Source organism: Sprattus sprattus (genome assembly GCF_963457725.1).
Source record: "Sprattus sprattus genome assembly, chromosome: 3".
Taxonomy (NCBI): Eukaryota; Metazoa; Chordata; class Actinopteri; order Clupeiformes; family Clupeidae; genus Sprattus; species Sprattus sprattus.
The window spans coordinates 33,263,308-33,281,873 of NC_137922.1; the positions used below are offsets into that span (position 1 = coordinate 33,263,308).

The window sequence follows — 18,566 nt, forward strand, 5'->3', positions numbered from 1 at the left end:
GTGAAAGCAGCAAGCCTAGCATCCACAGCAACATCAACATTAACAGCAGCAGCATCGATAAATCTTAGTGAGGCAAAGTTGGGATGGCCAGCCTGGGAGTTGTCCCTTCTCTAATCCTCTGTACTGAGTCACCTGCCTCGCACAGGGGAGCAAGATGAAGAATCGGTGAAGAGAGAGAGAGCAGGGAAAGAGAAAGGGATGTGAGAATTATGGTGACAGAAAATGAGAGGAAAAAAGTGTGTAGCAAAAGAATTGGTGAGAAAAAAAACAGAATTAGTGGGAGAGAGAGAGAGTGAAGTTGGGACATGGTGAGAGAAAGAGTGCGAGAAAGTGTGTAGCCAAAGAATTGGTGAGGAGAGCTAGAATGAAAGAGAGCAAGGTTGTCAGAGATGGTGAAAAAGAGAGAGGGAGCTGGAGAGGGAGGGTGTCTCCAGACCAGGTGTTTTCCTCTGGTCGGTTTCTAGACAGGAAAATGCATTAGTGTAGCTGTAAAGGTGTGAAATCCCTTTAGGCCGCAGCCAGTGTGGATATTCACTTAGAGCTAAAGCTCATGAAAACACCTTGTTATTGCTACTTAGCTGTGCCTTTTTTTCCACTCCCTACAACAAAAAGAAACATGTTTGACTTTAGTTATTGGGTTAGCAGAGGGTATTGACTTACCTTGGGTTTGTTTACTTGAAGTCATTCATTCGGCAGATTGGATTTATCCCATCAGAAAAATAAAAGGTCAGGCTAGCAAGGCTTTTATTTTGAAGTATTTTTGTGTGCGCTTCCCCCCCAGGACTTGGAGTCCGTGGCCTTGGGTTTGCCAGCATCACAGGACTGTCTGAATGTCCCACATGCCCTTGCATGGCCACGCTTAAGGAGCGGCATCATTGTGTGCTTTAGTGTTGTGTGGTTACATTGACCCTCCACTGCTCCCATTAACAAATCAATTCAGTGGGTGGCTTGTCGTGCTTAAGCGTCCTGATGGCTCTTACGATAGCAGAGGTCGAATCATTTCTCATAATATTACAGGGAACATCAATGGTGCACACATTAAGTTAGATGGAGGATTCGTATTTCACATTTGGCTGTGGAAAATGGACAAGTCTATTAGACAAAGTGGAGATGTTTTTTGTTGTTGTTGTTGTTTTTTTTTTTTTTTTTTTTGCATCGATGTTCTTGTGACTGTACAGGGGTCCCATGTGTTGCTTGGTTGGTTATTTTCAGTATTTAGGTGGTTTGTGTTAGTTGAATTGTCTTAAACCATAACAATTCACCCACTCATTAAAAGTTCATCCAGTTGTAAGTCAAGGTGAGATGTGGACAGGTCAATGAATTCTTGCCCTATCATGGAATCTACCACTCCTAACGTTGTTCTAGGGGCTATGGTATTGACTCAGCACGTGGTTTGGCATATGCAGAACTGAAATGATAACTGAAGTCACAAACATAGACATGGTCTCAATTTCTCTCTCTTTTTCTCTCTCTCTGCAGTGGATGATCCAGGAGCCTCATAAAGTGGGCACGTTCTTCGGCTGCATTGGTATGGACCGATTCGGCGAGATCCTCAAGCAGAAGGCGGAGGAGGCCCACGTGGACGCACACTACTACGAGCAGAGCCAGGAGCCCACTGGGACATGTGCTGCATGCATCACAGGGGAGAACAGGTGAGGAGCGTATATGTGCACACAAAGGGATAATGTAACGTCCACCGATCAGTACCGGAAAATAAATCCCGATGGGACGAACAGTACCCCGACGCTCAGCGGATAATAAACGACCCGCTTATTTTATCATTACTTGCCAAAACGCAAGCATGATTTCCTCTAAAATACTTTTAATGATTTTGTTTTGCCGTTTCGTGACTTGAGACTAGAGATATCAGACTGAGGCTGTAACGTATCGACCAAGCGATAGTGAGGTTGATACGGCAAAGCCTCAGTCTGATATTTCCCGGCATGACCTCACTCTCGGTCAGCTGTCTGATTTGATTTTCATATGTCTTAAATTCTTTAAAAAGTTGCCAGACAGAATTTTCAGAGCTTGCTGCAAAAGCAATGAGGTGTCTTTTGCCCTTCTACTACCTGTGTGAGAGCGTTTTTTTTCTATACTGGTGTACTTGAAGAATAAGTACAGGGCGAGCCTTGGATCAGATAATGATATTAGACTGTCGCTGTCTACCATTTCACCACAAATAGATCATGCCCAGATGTCACACTGACACGTCTCTCCTCTCTCCACGCACGCATGCACGCACGTGCGCGAGCACATCAGTGGGCTGCGGATTACTTTCTAGTCAGAATGGTGGTCCCTGGGACAAAACCAGTTGAAAACCCCTGGCTTATGATGTCTATCAATATTTTAGATTTTTTTATCATTTTTGAGATGATGTCAGAGGGCAATAACAATCTGTATCAGACCGGCAGACGGGCGAGGAGGTCAATAAGCGGCTGGCATGACTACCCATTAGCCAATCAGGATGCTCGTACTGTCGTTGCCATATAATAAAAAAAGAAATATCACACCTTCAAAGTTCAAACTTTAGGGTAGTCCATTCATATCAATAGAACTTTATGCAACATTCTGAGGAGCCGTATACTTAACACTTACTCAAACACACACATATTTTAATACTTTTAATATGGAGAAAGAATGAAAGATCGAAACATTATTGAGAGCATGTTGCAGACTTGTACCTGTGGACCAGACACAGGATGCTTGTGTTACTTCTCCATTATCAGTCTGACTGCTGATTCTTGGTAGAAATGACCTCGTTCTCTCCAGATGGACACACTACCTATTACGGTAGAAATCCAGCAGTACCTTGCTAGTTTTTTTTGGCATTTGACTTGCTTAACCCAGGTGCAACCCATGTAAAACGAGTTTGTTAACAGTCCTGCCAGGATGGATGGTGTCTGCCAACGTAAGTGCATGGATCAAACTTGTTTTATGTAGACTAAAATCTTAATAGCCAGGAATCTTTTTAAACACAAAGAAGAACACACACACAAACACAATCAGGGAAAGAGAAAGATACACACACACACACACAAACACACACACTCCCACTAAAATTCCCCCTACTATAATGTAGAATTTGAGGGTTCTTGGTAGTTCTAGAATTTTGCAACCCTTTGGAAGTGTCGCATGAAGTCCTTGGACTTATTTGAAGGTGTGCAAACGCGAGGTTGCAAAATCCTGAAGGCAATTAGTCGGCAGTGGAAACCCAGGCCAACAAGGGACTGATAATTCAGCAGCTTGGAGATGAAACAAGTGTCCATATACAAATCAAATGAGCATCCTATTTCATTAAGTCACAGTTTTACTATTTTCATTCATGAGGGTGCTGGCATGGCAGAGAGACACACACACATTCTGAATCACACACCACCCGCAAGGATGCACACTGCAAGGATTACAAAGAGGTCAGCAGGTTATCCATTCAGTCAGCCGCTTACACAGAGACTTGCTATTCTGTATGCATAGAGCTGCACGTATATGCACAACACACAAATATCGACATGAAAGAACGAAAACATCTGTAGATAAACATCTTGCATGAAAGAACACATGCTTCTATGGACAAGCGCGTACATGCACAGGAAATACAGGTCTGGGCTAAAACACACACACACACACACACACACACAAATACATGCCCACACACACTCATACTCACTCACAGAATCATATACACTCAAAACACTTAAATACATCATATACACTCCAATCATGTTAGGTCGTGGCGCATGTCAGTTAGACAATTACACACACACACACACACACATACACACACACACGCACGCACGCGCGCAGGGCTACACACTCACACATGTCAAAGCACAGCAGGCACAATAACATAGCATTGGTCAGGACATGCCACTCACACACATCCTCATGCCTGTCACACACACACGCACACACACACACACAAACGCACGCACGCAAGCACGCACGCACGCACGCAGGGCTACATACTCACACATGTCAAAGCACAGCAGGCACAAAAACATAGCATTGGTCAGGACATGCCACTCACACACATCCCCAAACACTGTGGAATGTAGTATATATGTCAACGTATGAGCTATATTTTTGTTAAACACATGAAAGGATTTTACAGTTTACAACCTGCTTGTAGTCCTGCCCTTACATACACAATTTTAGCAGAAGTATGAATTTTAATTAGCCACTCGTTGGAGGTGTAGAGGGGTAGCGGTGTGAGCTGTATGCTCAAGTGCTGGTCTGACCGCTTCAGTCTAGCAGCGAAGAGCTCTTGTGGTCTTTTAAAGCTTTGCTCTCACTTCAGAAGTTCTCTGGGTATGAGTTTATCGGCAGATGGAACACAGACTCATCCGTAGTGGAACCCTACTGAGAGGACAAGGGAGCCTATTTGTATCACAGCCCAGGGGTGCTATTTCAGAGGACCACTGATTTCAGAGGACAGTTTCACTGCACACACACACACACACGCACGTGCGCGCACCTAAACACACACTCGCACAAGTATACACTCACATGCACACACACACACACACACAGACACTAATACACACGCATGCAAACTCACATACGAACACCTTCATGTGCAAGTTCCCACACACATTGCAAGCACCATACCCACTCATACAAGGTTTTACCAGTTTTATTTGTTATGCCATGACCTTGTTGATTACTGATGCTACTCTGGTCCCCCATACAAACGGGTTGACATTCATTTGATTTTATTCATCACTTTATTTGAATAGGCATGATGCAACATATGTTTCTTTACCAGAGCTAGTTACAGCTGATTCCTCGTGTGTGTCTTGCCCATACTAGGCTTGTACATGAAGCAAGAACTGGAAATGTTAAAATAAAAGTCATAAAATATCAAAGTATAATATATGATATACCTACATGTTCATATATACTAGTTGTATCCTTTTTCCCAGGGTGAGCACAGACAGCACACGGAACACAGGGGTCTATGAAAAAGGTGTGTGTGTATGTGTGTGTGTGTGTGTGTGTGTGTGTGTGTGTGTGTGTGGATTGGATTTTGCCTGATATGTACTAATTTACCGAATCCAAATAAAGAAGTGTGTGTGTGTCAGAGGTTCCGCTAGAGAAAAATGTTGCCAGTCAGAGTTTTCATTTTCCGGACATTTTAATGATAAGCTGGTCGAATATCTATTTCTACTTCTAAATTAGCCTATTGAAGAAGACTGACGGCATGCGTAGCTTAAAGTGTAACATAACCAGGTTGTTTAGAATGCAACATGTTTATTTGCCTAAGTTTACAATGAAAAAAAAAACACAAAGCCTGATGCGCATCAATAAGTGGCCTTTAATCGCAACCTGCTGTGTGGCGTTAAATTGAGCGCCGCAACATGGGCATTGCTCTGACTATGTCCAATGACAGCAGAGATTTTAAAATTATTCAACCCTCTTGTGAATCCGTTGTGTCGTCCTGCCTTTCCGCAGTGCTAACAGAACATTTTACTGTTACCATCAATTACCTTGCACCTTTGCCAAGCGAACTTGTCACTCCATTCCGACCTAAATGCAGACACTTCGGCCTTTTCTCTGGTGAAGCTGTTTGAACATCTAGGGCTTCAGGTAGGGCAGCGGTTCCCAAACTTTTTAGGCCATGCACCCCCTTCTACATCCCGACCGTGTTCACGCACCCCCAATCACCCACACCTTAAAAAAAAAAAGCAACTGAGCCTACTTTTGGCGCATTAAAATCGGACCTATGAGACATTTTGCTCGCGCTTGGCGTTTGTTTACAAGATTTAGTCCGCTGTTAAATGTTGCAGTATGAACACAAACCGAACAAAGGGGCAACTGGACCATCGTATAATTTGAATCCCTGAGGAAACTTAGGAAACTAACTACAGGTGCGAAAACGCCATGAAACACTGCAACAAAGTTTCAATACATTTCAGTTACACAAGGCGTCACTTTTAAAGAGCAATACGGATGGCGAGGACACACGCACAGGCTCAGAGGCAGATTTCATCATATTTAATTTACAATTAACCATACACAGCGGTTACATTAAGCACAATAAAGTTAGACATCACAACTGATCACTAGACCCTTGTTTCTCTTGCCTCCGATCTCGCACTCTTTTTTTATGACTGAAAGTGTTTAGGTTGTCCGGTAATTGTCGGACATTTGAGAATAGCCCTAATATTTAGGCTCATAAAGCAAACATGCCCTGCCCTTATTATGTTTGAAGGAACAGGCTTATCTGCCGTTTGAAAGTAATTCAATAACACGCATATGCTGCATTTTAAATAAAGCGCAAACCGTCGGTTTGGCCAAGCAGACTAGCCTTATAAGCTTTTTTTCGGAGGCCAAACGCAACTGAACCGTCTGATGAGAATGAAACAGTAATAGCCTACCTGAAGCCATAGGCTATATGTTCATAGAAAAGGCCGAAGTCTCGGGCGTTTAGGTCGGAATGGAGTGACGTTCCCTTGGCTATAAGGTGCATCAGACAATCATGTTGTTGTTGTTAATTTCATTGTAAACTTCGGCAAATAAACCTGTTGCATTCTACACGACCTGATTATGTCATTCTTAAAGCTACATAGCCTGCCGTCAGTTTTATTTAATAGGCTCATTTAAAAGCAATAATAGATATTTGACTGGCTTATCATTAAAATGTCTGGAAAATTAAAAATAAAGTGACCGGCAAAATGTTTTTCTAGCGGAATCTCTCCCACCTGACAGTTTCCCCATTTTAGCCAGTTAAGCATATTTGCGTGAATGTTGCTGAATGAATGAAGTTAACTGACTTTAGCGGCACATGCAAGGGCTAGCTAGTGTGTAGGCTACGTACAAGACAGTCTGGCGGCAGGAGCTGAAGTGCATATCTTTATTAAATTGTACGTCTTTATATTCAAAATTTAAATCTTACAAAGGAAATTTGTATAATTCATGGCTTCATTTTGTGAAAAATCCTACTTACATTTTTGAAAATTACATATAATATTAATTATTAGACCATTAGACCACCATTACATTTTTCCTCTCGCGCACCCCCTAGAGGCAGCTCACGCACCCCCAGGGGTGCGCGCACCACACTTTGGGAAACCCTGAGGTAGGCTAGGGGGGAAACATAGCTAGGGAAAATATTTAACAGGGTAGGTCGGAATCTATGGAGCAGCACTATGGTTTCGACTGCGCTAAATACCAGGCAGAAGGGTTTTATTACTTTTATTATGATTTTAATATTTTAAGCCTATCGGAACATCAGGTTCTGATACGATGTTGACCAATATTTTATTGCTCCTGCTGCTTGCTCTTATTGATTTTATGTAAAGCACTTTGAATTGCAACTCCTGTACGAAATGTGCTATATAAATAAAGTCTTACTTACTTACTTACTTACTTACTATTCAATGTTTGGAAAGTTCACTTTCTACATGAACTAGTTTAGTTCATAGTTTATATTTCAAAATGTTTAACTAAGTTCACAGCTCCAAAAAATGAACTTGTTCAGTTCTTTTTTTCAATATGTTGCGAGCTATAATTTTTCAAAATCTATATCTGTCTGCAACACCGCTGTCGGCCTCTACGCAACTTCGGCGCTCTCACGCACGGGCATAGAGAGTAGAATAAAATGAAACGCGTTCAGACGAAACACTGCAGGTATTACAGGTTCATCCTCGTCAGACGGTTCACCCTCATCAGTTGCGTTTGGCCTCTGAAAAAAGCTTTTAAGGCTAGTCTGCTTGGCCATGTTTGATCCTTCTCACTCAGTTCGCTCCTTGTTTGTAACCAACGGTTTGCACTTTATTTAAAATGCAGTATATGCATGTTGTTTAATAACTTTCAAATGGCAGAATAGGCTGTTCCTTTAGAACATAATAAGGGCAGTGCACGTTTGCTCTATAGGCCTTAATAAACTCCTCAAAAAAAGTTCGGAAATATTTCTTCAGTCGATTATCCCTCCTCTTTAATAATACCAATTGGTATTGTATTGTATATCGTTGGAAAGCCTGATTAGTCACCTTTACAACGAGGTACAACTTGTAAGGATCGTGCATTCGTGGAATGAGCAACACAGCTAACCGTGTGGGTAGCGGCCCACATTTTTTTGCCAAAATCCTAAAAAAAAGTTTGGAAACGTTTCTTCAGTCGATTTTCCCTCCCCTTTAATAATACCAATTGATATTGTATTGTGTATCGTTGGAAAGCCTGATTAGTCACCTTTACAACGAGGTACAACTTGTAAGGATCTTGCAATCGTGGAACGAGCAACACAGCTAACCGTGTGGGTAGTGGCCCAAAAAAATGTGCCAAAACCCCCTGCAATATTCTTCTGTTGGTATTCACTCTTGTTTTGAGTTGCTTGGTGGATTTGATGATTCTCCCAGAGTATTAAGAAGAAAAAAAACACATATTGACCATTTTACACTTTATTCATTTTACACTGTCAGGGACCTCAGTAGCATGTGGATTGTGCATTCGTGGAATGAGCAACACAGCTAACCGTGTGGGTAGCATCCCAAAAATGTTTGCCAAAATCCCCTGCAATATTCTTCTGTTGGAATTTAGTGAGATATCGGAATGAGATTCTGGACCCAATGGCGACCCCATATCTCCAGAATCTGGGACTTAACTCCATCCTCCAGGATGACAACGCTCGCCCCCACAGAGGCAGGATCATCACAGAGTACCTCAAGAACTTGGGAGTGGAGAGGATGGAAAGGCCTGCCGTGAGTCCAGACCTAAACCAAATTGAATACTTGTGGGATCTGCTTGGGCGTGCAGTACGTGCCAGAGTGACCAATGCAACCATGTTGGCTGACTTGCTACAAATTCTGGTTCAGGAATGGGATGCCATCCCACAGGAGGTGCCAAGCTGTTGTGGCTGCGTATGGATCTTCCACATGCTACTGAGGTCCCTGACAGTGTAAAATGAATAAAGTGTAAAAATGGTCAATATGTTGTTTTTCCTTAATACTGTGGGAGAATCATCCAATCCACCAAACAACACAAAACAAGAGTGAATACCAACAGAAGAATATTGCAGGGGATTTTGGCAAAAAAATGTGGGCCGCTACCCACACGGTTAGCTGTGTTGCTCATTCCACGAATGCACGATCCTTACAAGTTGTACCTCGTTCCGAACTTTTTTTGAGGAGTTTATTAGGATGGTTGTCAAATTAGGATTGTGTTTGCGGGACAGGATTTTTAAGAAATTCCAATCAGACAATTTGACCGGTGAGATCTAATATTTTCGGACATTTTTTTTTTTTTTCGGACAAAGTCCGGCAATTACCAGACAACGGAAACGCTGTTGTGTGTGTGTGTGTGTGTGTGTGTCTGTGTGTGTGTGTGTGTGTGTGTGTGTGTGTGTGTGTGTGTGTGTGTGTGTGTGTGTGTGTGTGTGTGTGTGTGTGTGTGTGTGTGTGTGTGTGTGTGTGTGTCGGGCATTAGGATGTGTGTGAGTGGCATGTAGTTGTGTGTGTAATTCCCTCTCAACACTCAACCTGCATGTCCACCTAGTGATAGCTGAACTACCATAGATCAGTGTAAGAGATGAGTGCTTTTTGCATTGTTATGAAAGACCAAGTCCAACCTGAGGGAATATTATTTGGCTGGCAGTTAGAAAGGCCATCAATATGACATGTGCATTGGGATGATGGTACCAGTAGAAACAAGAGTTATTGAGTCTGTTTGTTTAGTTTTTTTCTAGTCATAGTCTAGTCGCTAGTCAAACTGAATCAGTCTCTACCAACCAGGCCTGTAGTTGACTCATCGTAGAAGGATTCGTCGTGCCTGTCAGACACAGCCAGTTCAGTCTCTGAAAAGGCCAGGGAAAAATCTGCTGAACATGAGGAATAATATTTTTCAATTTGCCAACAGTATCAACTAAATGTATAGCTGTAATAATTACAGTGATTGCTCTGAATATTGTGGGGGAAGCAGCTTCTTAATTTACTTTTGATTTTTTTTTTGCTTGATCTTTGTCAAATAATACATTTTGTTAGTTCACTTTGTAGAGGTCTGTGGAGGTCTTCATCATTTAAAATTCTCCAACTTAAAACAGTTCAATAGCACTTTCTTAGGAATTATTAGCATTTACAGTACGTCATGCTATTGGCAGTCATTTTTCACTTAGTGTGGAGTATGCACACCCCACAGCCCCTCTTCAAACATCAAACACCTCTGCGCCTATGTATTCCAAAATATAATGTACTACAATGGCAATACTTAACATCAATGTCATTTTTTTGGCCTGTTGTGTTAATAGCACAAGTCATGGGATTGTATTAGTGCTGTCAGTTTAACATGTTATTAATGGCGTTAACACAAACACATTTTTTTTTTTTAGACTAACGTTCTTTTTGGCCTCCAAACTGTATTACATTTTTTTTTTTCAAATGCTGTTCAATAAAATTAAACATTTGCATAAAGCAAGCCAATCCACCTTTCCATGTTGATAAGAGCATTAAAATAAAAAAAAAGGATGGAAAAAAAATAATTTTGAGTTGACTATGACATAAATGTGATTAATCGCGATTAAATATTTTAATTGTTTGAAAGCACTAGATTTAAAAAATGTATACATTAATTGTATCCCCTTTGTTATTGTAATGTTTTACTTTAGTGCACTAACCTGTGGATAGGCTGTCTGAGTTTTTGCCCCGTTTCCCGCATTTTATTTTAGCACATAAACATCCCAACCAACAGGACTCCCTATCCCTCCCTCCCTTTCTTCTCTCTCTCTCCCCCATCTCTCTCTCTTGATTGGGCCAGGAACAGGGTAGGACATGCAAGGACAGGGGCATAGCAGAGCGTGTGTGTGTGTGTGTGTGTGTGTGTTTGTGTGTGTTGGAGGGGTTAGTTTAAAAGTTCCTGTGCCAATTTTCATAGTTGGGCTGCCTCCAGACACCTGAGCCAGCATCTTCGGTCCTGTGAGCGTACCTCACAGCCATCATTAGCGTGTGCACAACAGCCCTGCGTGTTTATACTCCTTGCACTGCACCGTGTTTACAGATGCAGACGAGAGGGAGAGAAAGAAAGAAAAGTGGATCTGGGCCAGTCTTTTGCTCTAATCATGTTGATTAGGGCACACTGGATTTAATAAGGCAGGAGAAGATGAGAGGTATTTATGTGATGCTGAGGCTGTAGCTGTTGTGTGTTGGTTGTGTTTAACACGCACCGTTACAGCGCTTCTGCTACAATATGCATGTATGCCGTCAGAAATTTGGGATTTCATTTCTCAGCGTTAGTCTGCAGCCTGTGGATTGTTTCGGAGCTATGGGAGTAAAGTTCCGGTGAAATGGAGTGGCACGTTTTTTGAGAGAGCAAGTAGTTACGTGGTCATAGCCTGTGAGTCTAAAGCGTGAAATATACTTCTGCATCCTTCTCCGACCTTCTCCGCCCTCGAGGATAAATGGGCGGGTGGTCGGATTTAGAAGGATTTGATCGTACTTACAGGCCCTATACACTTCAACAACGGCTGTGGGTGCAGAAAGTAATTTACAGCGCCAATAATAATTATAAGGACGGCAACAGCGCTTTAAAACAACGTTTTACATTATTCAAAGGTGAAAGATTAAAGGCAAGAGAATAGCCAGGTGTAGGCTACCTTCTCATTATGTGTGTGTGTTGTCAGTGTTTGTAATACAATGGTATTGGCTGTAAATAAACTCCACTTCGCGTTTTTGACAATAAAATAAATCCTATTTAAGATAACAGCCTTCTTCCTATGTGCGGGAGTTTGTTTAACAGTTTAACTGTGCGGGAGTTGTCCCATTTCCCATGAGGCTTTGCTCCGACCATTCTACATTAAGAAACAAATTAACTCGCTGGCCAATTTATATTTGTGGTTATGAAAGTTATGTAACGTCTGAATAAAAAGAAAGAGATCAAGATAGGAGGCTAAACAAAAATCAGTAGGCTGGATTAATGAAAATGAGTTTGACACACACCGTGAGTGAGATGTAGATAGACAACAAGTGTTATACAGTGGGGAAAATAAGTGTTTGAACCCCTTGCAATTTCACTTGTTTGGCCACTTGCAAAGAAATGTGTGATCTATAATTGTAATGGTAGGTGTATATTAACAGTGAGAAACAGAATATCAACAAAAAAATCCATAAAAATGCATTTTATAACATTTATGACATATGGCATTTGATGCAAAAAATAAGTATTTGAACCCCCAAAACTGACTGACAAAAATGACTTAGTACTTGGTGGAATAACCGTTATTGGCAAGCACAGACGACAGACGTTTCTTGTAGTTGGTCACCAGGTTTACAAACATCTCAGGAGGGATTTTGGTCCACTCCTCTTTCCAGATCCTCTCCAAATCTTTAAGGTTGTGTTTTCAATGGGAGGGAATGAGGGAATGAGGTTCAAGCCCAATATTCCACGTCACATGGCCCCATCCATAGTCCCCTTGATGCGGTGGAGTCGTCCTGTACCCTTGGCAGAGAAACAGCCCCAAAGCATAATGTTTCCACCTCCATGCTTGATGGTGGGTATGATGTACTCTTGGGGTCATATTCAGCATTCCCCCCCCTGTCAAGCACGGCAAGTCGAGTTGATGCCAAAGAGCTTGATTTTGGTATCATCTGACTACATTCTGTCTCCCAATCCTCCCTAGAATCATCCAAGTGTGCAATGGTAAACTTCAGATGGCCCTGTACATGCGCTTCCTTGAGCAGGGGGACCTTGCGAGTGCTGCAGTACTTCAAAAAATTACGGCGTGGTGTGTTGCCAATGGTTTTCTTGGTGACTCTGGTCCCAGCTGCCTTGAGATCATTCACAAGCTCCCCCTGTGTAGTTCTGGGGTTATTCTGCACCTTTCAAATGATCACTGATTCCGCACAAGGGGATATATTGCATGGAGCCCCAGACCTAGAGCGGGTAACAGTTGCTTGGTGTTGCTTCCATTTATGAATAATCGCACCAATAGTTATCTGCTTCTCACCAAGCTGCTTGCCGGTGGTTTTGTAGCCCATTCCAGCCTTTTGCAGGTCTACAATCTTATCTCTGACGTCCTTGGACAGCTCTTTGGTCTTGCCCATGGTGGTGAGGTTGAAGGTGTGAAGTATGATTCTTTGGACAGGTTTCTTTTATACAGGTCACCAGTTGAGATCAGGTATACCTTGTTAGACCTAATGAGGACTAATCTGTGTGCTTTTTGGGCACATAACTGGCCATTGGGAGCCAGAATTCTTGCCGTTTGCTTGGGGGTTCAAATACTTATTTTTTGCATCAAATGTAAATAAAGTCATAAATGTTATAAAATGCAGTTTTCTGGATTTTTTTGTTGATATTCTGTTTCTCACTGTTAAAATACACTTACCATTCAAATTCTAGATCACACATTTCTTTGCAAGTGGCCAAACTTGCGAAGTCGGCAGGGGTTCAAATACTTATTTTCCCCACTGTATATAGTGCTGCATGCGGCTGTTGGAGAACTTGGCGATTATTTTCTTTTATGAGAGACATTGACTCGGTGGGTGATGATGTCGTTGGGAAATAATGTCGTTAGTGGACCAATCACAGCCAAGGGGGTATCCCTCTCTCCGACTCTCTACGAAAAGTTAGAAAAAAGTGTTCCTCTCCGACCAGCTCTCCGAGGGCTCGGATGGGCGTTAACACCTGGGTGAAGGTGTTGCCAAGGCGTGCCAAGGCGTGCCAAAGTGTCCCTCTACGACCGAATCGGAGAAGTAAAAATCGGCCTTAAGAAGACAGCAGGTCACAGTGACTAGGTGTGTGTTTGATCTAAATTAGTTTGCTCTTTCGCATCGAAGCTATGGCAAAGCCTGTGGAGTCAGTCTCCCCCCCCACACACACACACACACACTCACACACACTCCCCTGTGGGCCCATCTCAGTGTCCTGACAGGCCCTTGTCATTTCAGAGGTCGGTCCTCATCTCTTAATGTGCCGCTCATGTCTCCATCACGCTGAGCCATTTGCAGATCAATACACGTCCACCACTCAGAGCCCCCGACACATACATACATACACACACACACACACACACACACACACACACACACACACACACACACATGTGATCGCACACGCTTAAACATGCACACTTCCACTCACACATACATAGACATGCGCGCGCGCACGCACGCACGCACGCATATACGCACACAAGCCAGCACACACGCAAATTTACATGCGCACGCACACTCACTCTCACTCTCACACTCACTCTCACACATACACACATACACATGCACGGACACACGCACTCGCACATGCTCACACACACACACACACTCACACACTTGCGCACACACACACACTCTCACTCACTCGCGCACACACACACACACACACACACACTCACTCTCACTCATTCATCCACACAGACACCCACTCACAGAGTAAGAGGAAGAAAACGAGACCCCTTTAACACACTTGACCTTCATCAGCAGCTACTGAGCATGTCAGTCACTCCATCAGGCTCTCTCTGCCCTTGTCTCTCTGTCGGCTTTTCACTCTCTCTCTCTCTCTCTCGCTCTCTCTCTCTCTCTCTCTCTCTCTCTTTAGCTCTCTCTCTTCTTTGTCTCCTCTCTCTCTATCTGCACCTCTATCTCTCCCTCAATCTTAGCCTTTTTCTCTCTCTCCCTCCCTCTCTCTGTCTCTGAGGATCTGTTTGATGTCAGCTCTGACATGTGGAAAGGTCAGCAGCCCTCAGCCAGGGCGAGTGGGAATGTGCTTGTGTTCCTCTCAGCTGTTCAGCAGACAAGCAGTCAGCTACCCCACCCCTCAGGCCCCAACACGAGGAACCTCCACAGTTATTACTTCCAAGAGTTTAAAGACATTGAGCTCTAATTAATACCATGGTATTCTTTTTGATAGCTCCCGGCTTTATATCCTTTTTCATTTTTTTCTTTTTTTCTTCTCCTTTCCATATTTGTTATTCATCCGAAACTCATCCACAGTCGAGGCTGTGTCTCGGTCGTGTGTAATTAAGACGGAGAATGGAAGTTCAGTGCTCGGTGAGGTTGTTCCTTGAAAACAGCGCATATTTTGGTTTGCTGTCATAAGGGCCTCTCTGTGCACCTGGCTTTTGTACGTGGATCTGGTTAGTGTCCCAGCGCTAGGGTGCTTAATTGATGCTAGTTGTATCAGATGGGCTGAGCCTGCATCCTTGATTGTAATGATTATTAGGAGGAAGCGCAAATGAGTTTGAGGACAAAGGCATGTGATGTGTTTGTAGAAATAGGAAGGTATTTGTTATGGTTTTTTCTATAGTTTCTTGTGTGTGCTTTATGTCATTATATTCTCACAGCTATAAAAACGACCTGGTGGATGGATGGCTAAATGGAAGGATGGGAAAAGATGTGGAGGTGTTGTTTCAGTGATGGAGATCACTGTTCTCGACCCACAACACCCACAAACACACACACCAGCAGACACACACTGCCTGTTTGTTTGCATTTTGACCTCTGTTCAAAAGACTGCTAGTTCATCACAGCAAGCATACATTTAGCCTCAGGTGAGCTGTTCCTAGGCCAACAAAACCCAGACAGGCATTACTCATTTATGTCTTCAGTGGAGAGCAGAGGTTCATGACCCATTAGGGGAATGATTTGGCAATAGACAATGAGGACATGGAGAGACAAGCTTTATTTAGTCGTGTGGAAAGACTACTAAATATTCTAGGTATCTTGTCAGTATTTGACTATTTACAGGGGGGCTTGCCATGATAATGCAGTGGTGTGTGTGCGTGTGTTTGTGTGTGTGTGAGTGTGTGTGTGTGTGTGTGTGTGTGAGTGTGTGTGTATACCTGTCTATCTGTGTGCATTTTTCCACATCATCTTTGCAGATGTCTCTTCAGGAAACCGTATCGCAGGCTATTTCACGGCTCAAACATCCAACTCTTTTTTTTTTTTTTTCCTCCCCGCATAATGTCGCCCGAGTAAAGTAAAATATAGCGTCCGCTCGAGTTCGATTCCTGGCTCCGAAATATCCCCGGGCCTGAGTCAACATGGCTATTAAAGAACAAAGGAAAAGCTGATAAATATTTTTGAAGGTGTTTTTGTGTGTGTGTGTGGGGGTGGGAGGGGGGATAGAAATGAAGATGGATGATAAGCGTGGGGATGATGAATGGAGTCTGTCTCGGTAGGTCCCTGGTTGCTAATCTGGCAGCGGCGAACTGCTACAGCAAAGAGAAGCACCTGGACCTGGACGCTAACTGGGGCCTGGTGGAGAAGGCCCGAGTCTACTACATCGCTGTGAGTGTCTTATTCTTCCTCTCGAAAGCTCTCGCCTCTCCTGTCTCTCTGTCTGCTCCTCGCGCCTGTCTGTATGTCTGTCTGTTTGTCTGTTTGTCCTTACTGTCCCTCTGTCTGCTCCTTGCTTCTTTCTGTCTGCCTGCCTGTCTCTGTTTGTCCTTACTGTGTCTTTCTTTGTTTTCTTGCCTTATCCTGTCTTGGTCTTTTCTGTCCCTATTTTAGTTGTTTCTGTACTCTTTCTCTCTATTTGTTCTTTATGTACTCTTTCTCTCTATTTGTTCCATTCCTCATTTCATTAATTTGGGTTTCATTTAGTCTCTAGTTAACTAGTTGACTGTCAGTGTTACACATCTTTTGTCAATATTTTATTTTTGTTGGACACTTTCTCTACAAACTGAGCTGTAATAATAAACATAGGATGTAAACTTGTTAAGTATTGGTGGCTGAACTGAAATGGTTAAAAACCCTGTTAAAGGTGCATTAAGGATTAATAGCTATTCGCTAAAGGTATGCTAGCAGCTAAAACTAACGAAATCTCTTGAAATGTGCTGACTTTGACATTATGACAAACTAATTACTCAACGACTGTCCTTACACAGTCAAACATCAATCATGTGCAACACAAGACTAAGCAAGACGGCAAATAAGCTACTTACTAGATCGGCAGAAGGTTATCAAAGTCAGGTCGGCGGGCATCGGCAGGCAAAACTACAGAAGGCAGTTATATGCCTATCGACCCTGCTATGCCATTGGCACGGACGCAATTCTCCATATTAAAAGTCATTGTAGCGCCCCAATTTTTTTTAAGCTGTTATTTTAAGGTTAAACTGCTTATCCTAACCCTAATCCTGAAGCATAATTGTTGCATATTGTGCCTTTAACAACACTGCCATCTGAAAGGACTAAGGGATGTTCAGGGTCATATTAACTTTCAAATAATAGTTTATGGACGAGAATATTAATAGGCTGCTCTCGGTTATGATGTGGCAACTCTGTGAACACACCCCCAACTCTTGTCAAGGTTAGATGACATTACAAATTAAGTGGCTGAAACTCAGAATGTCCTTCGAATGTAAGTCTGCTTGCTGGTTACTGTAGTAGTCTGTAGTGGGTTTATAGATTAACCTTTCTGTCTTCCCAAACGGTTGAACAGTGTTAACAACTGGTTAGCATGATTGGTTTAGTTGCTAATGTTGACGTGCTTGCTACTTTGTTTTGCCAGCAGATGTTTAAGTCCTATGATTCAACTCCGGCCAGAAGCAGTGGTTTCAAATGTGTGTTGGGCTTGTTGAGAGAGTTGGAAAAAAAATCAATGGGAAGGGGGGTCAAAACAATGGCAAACGGTACTTTTTTTTTTTTTTTTTTACTTTACTAGCATTGTCTCTTCAAACACAATGCTGTGTTTTAAGATAAAGTAGACATAATGTGACATGAAATGTTTGGTGGCTCACAGTGGGTGTGATAAGCCTCGTTAAAGACTGTCAGTGGCAGTTAATAATCCTAGCTCACTAAACTCCTACGTTTAGGTATGTAAATCAAATCTAGAGATGTTTCAGTTAGCAAAATTGTAGGCTACTGTTTGTGTTATTGTTATTCCGACAATTGTTTTTATGATTAATAAGAAAAAGGGATTCAGGTTATGAATTAATAATGTTCTAATGGTGGGTTTGCATTATTCTATTATACATTTGTCATAATTTCTAAGCATGTAAGAGATCATTCCATAAATAGTTACAGCCACAGACTGTGTCTTTTAAATCACACTTCCACAGAGAGGAACTTATAGTGTATGGCGCGCTACCTGTCCGTCATACCAGCTAGATCATCATTGAAAATGGTCCTGGAAAACAATCTCCAGAAAATAGTGGGAACTCTGTTAATACTATAACTATTACAGTACTAGGGTAGGAGAAGTGTTCATTATATTAAAGAGATTTAAGGAGTATGATATAACAAACTGTGATGTTTTCCTGCATAACGGCCTCAAAAGCACACCTGTCTTTGATAACCAACGAGAGGTGTGGTCAATTACCAGCTCGTTAAGCAAGAACTGTTTAAACACACACACATTAGCACGCTCCTAACCTCACTGGCATCTCCCTGTTAAATGAAATGGAATAAAAACACACAGGCCCAGAAGTAAAACACAGAAACAAATAGACAGTTATTGTATAATTTTGGGGTAATATGGTTTCTCTCGCAGATGTTCTTCATAATGTTTTGCATAATGTGACCGCTAAGCCCTCAAAAACTCGCTAAACAAGTAAATCAAGTCCATTTATTGTTTCACATTGGGTGTTTTGCTAAGCAATTTCATAAATCTGTTCATTTCAGCCTATAATTTTCTGTAAAAACAGCCCT

The 18,566-nt window shown here is 42.4% G+C and overlaps 1 protein-coding gene across 3 annotated transcripts in view; it reads left to right on the forward strand.

Annotated features, from left to right (window-relative positions):
- The window catches only part of adkb (adenosine kinase b), a 148,549-nt gene that overhangs the window by 59,462 nt on the left and 70,521 nt on the right, over nucleotides 1-18,566 (forward strand). For all 3 annotated transcript variants that reach the window (XM_080834817.1, XM_080834818.1, XM_080834819.1), the window contains 2 exons: nucleotides 1,480-1,652; nucleotides 16,097-16,205. In XM_080834817.1, coding sequence (XP_080690943.1) covers nucleotides 1,480-1,652; nucleotides 16,097-16,205 — 282 coding nt within the window. The remainder of the gene's footprint in view (nucleotides 1-1,479; nucleotides 1,653-16,096; nucleotides 16,206-18,566) is intronic.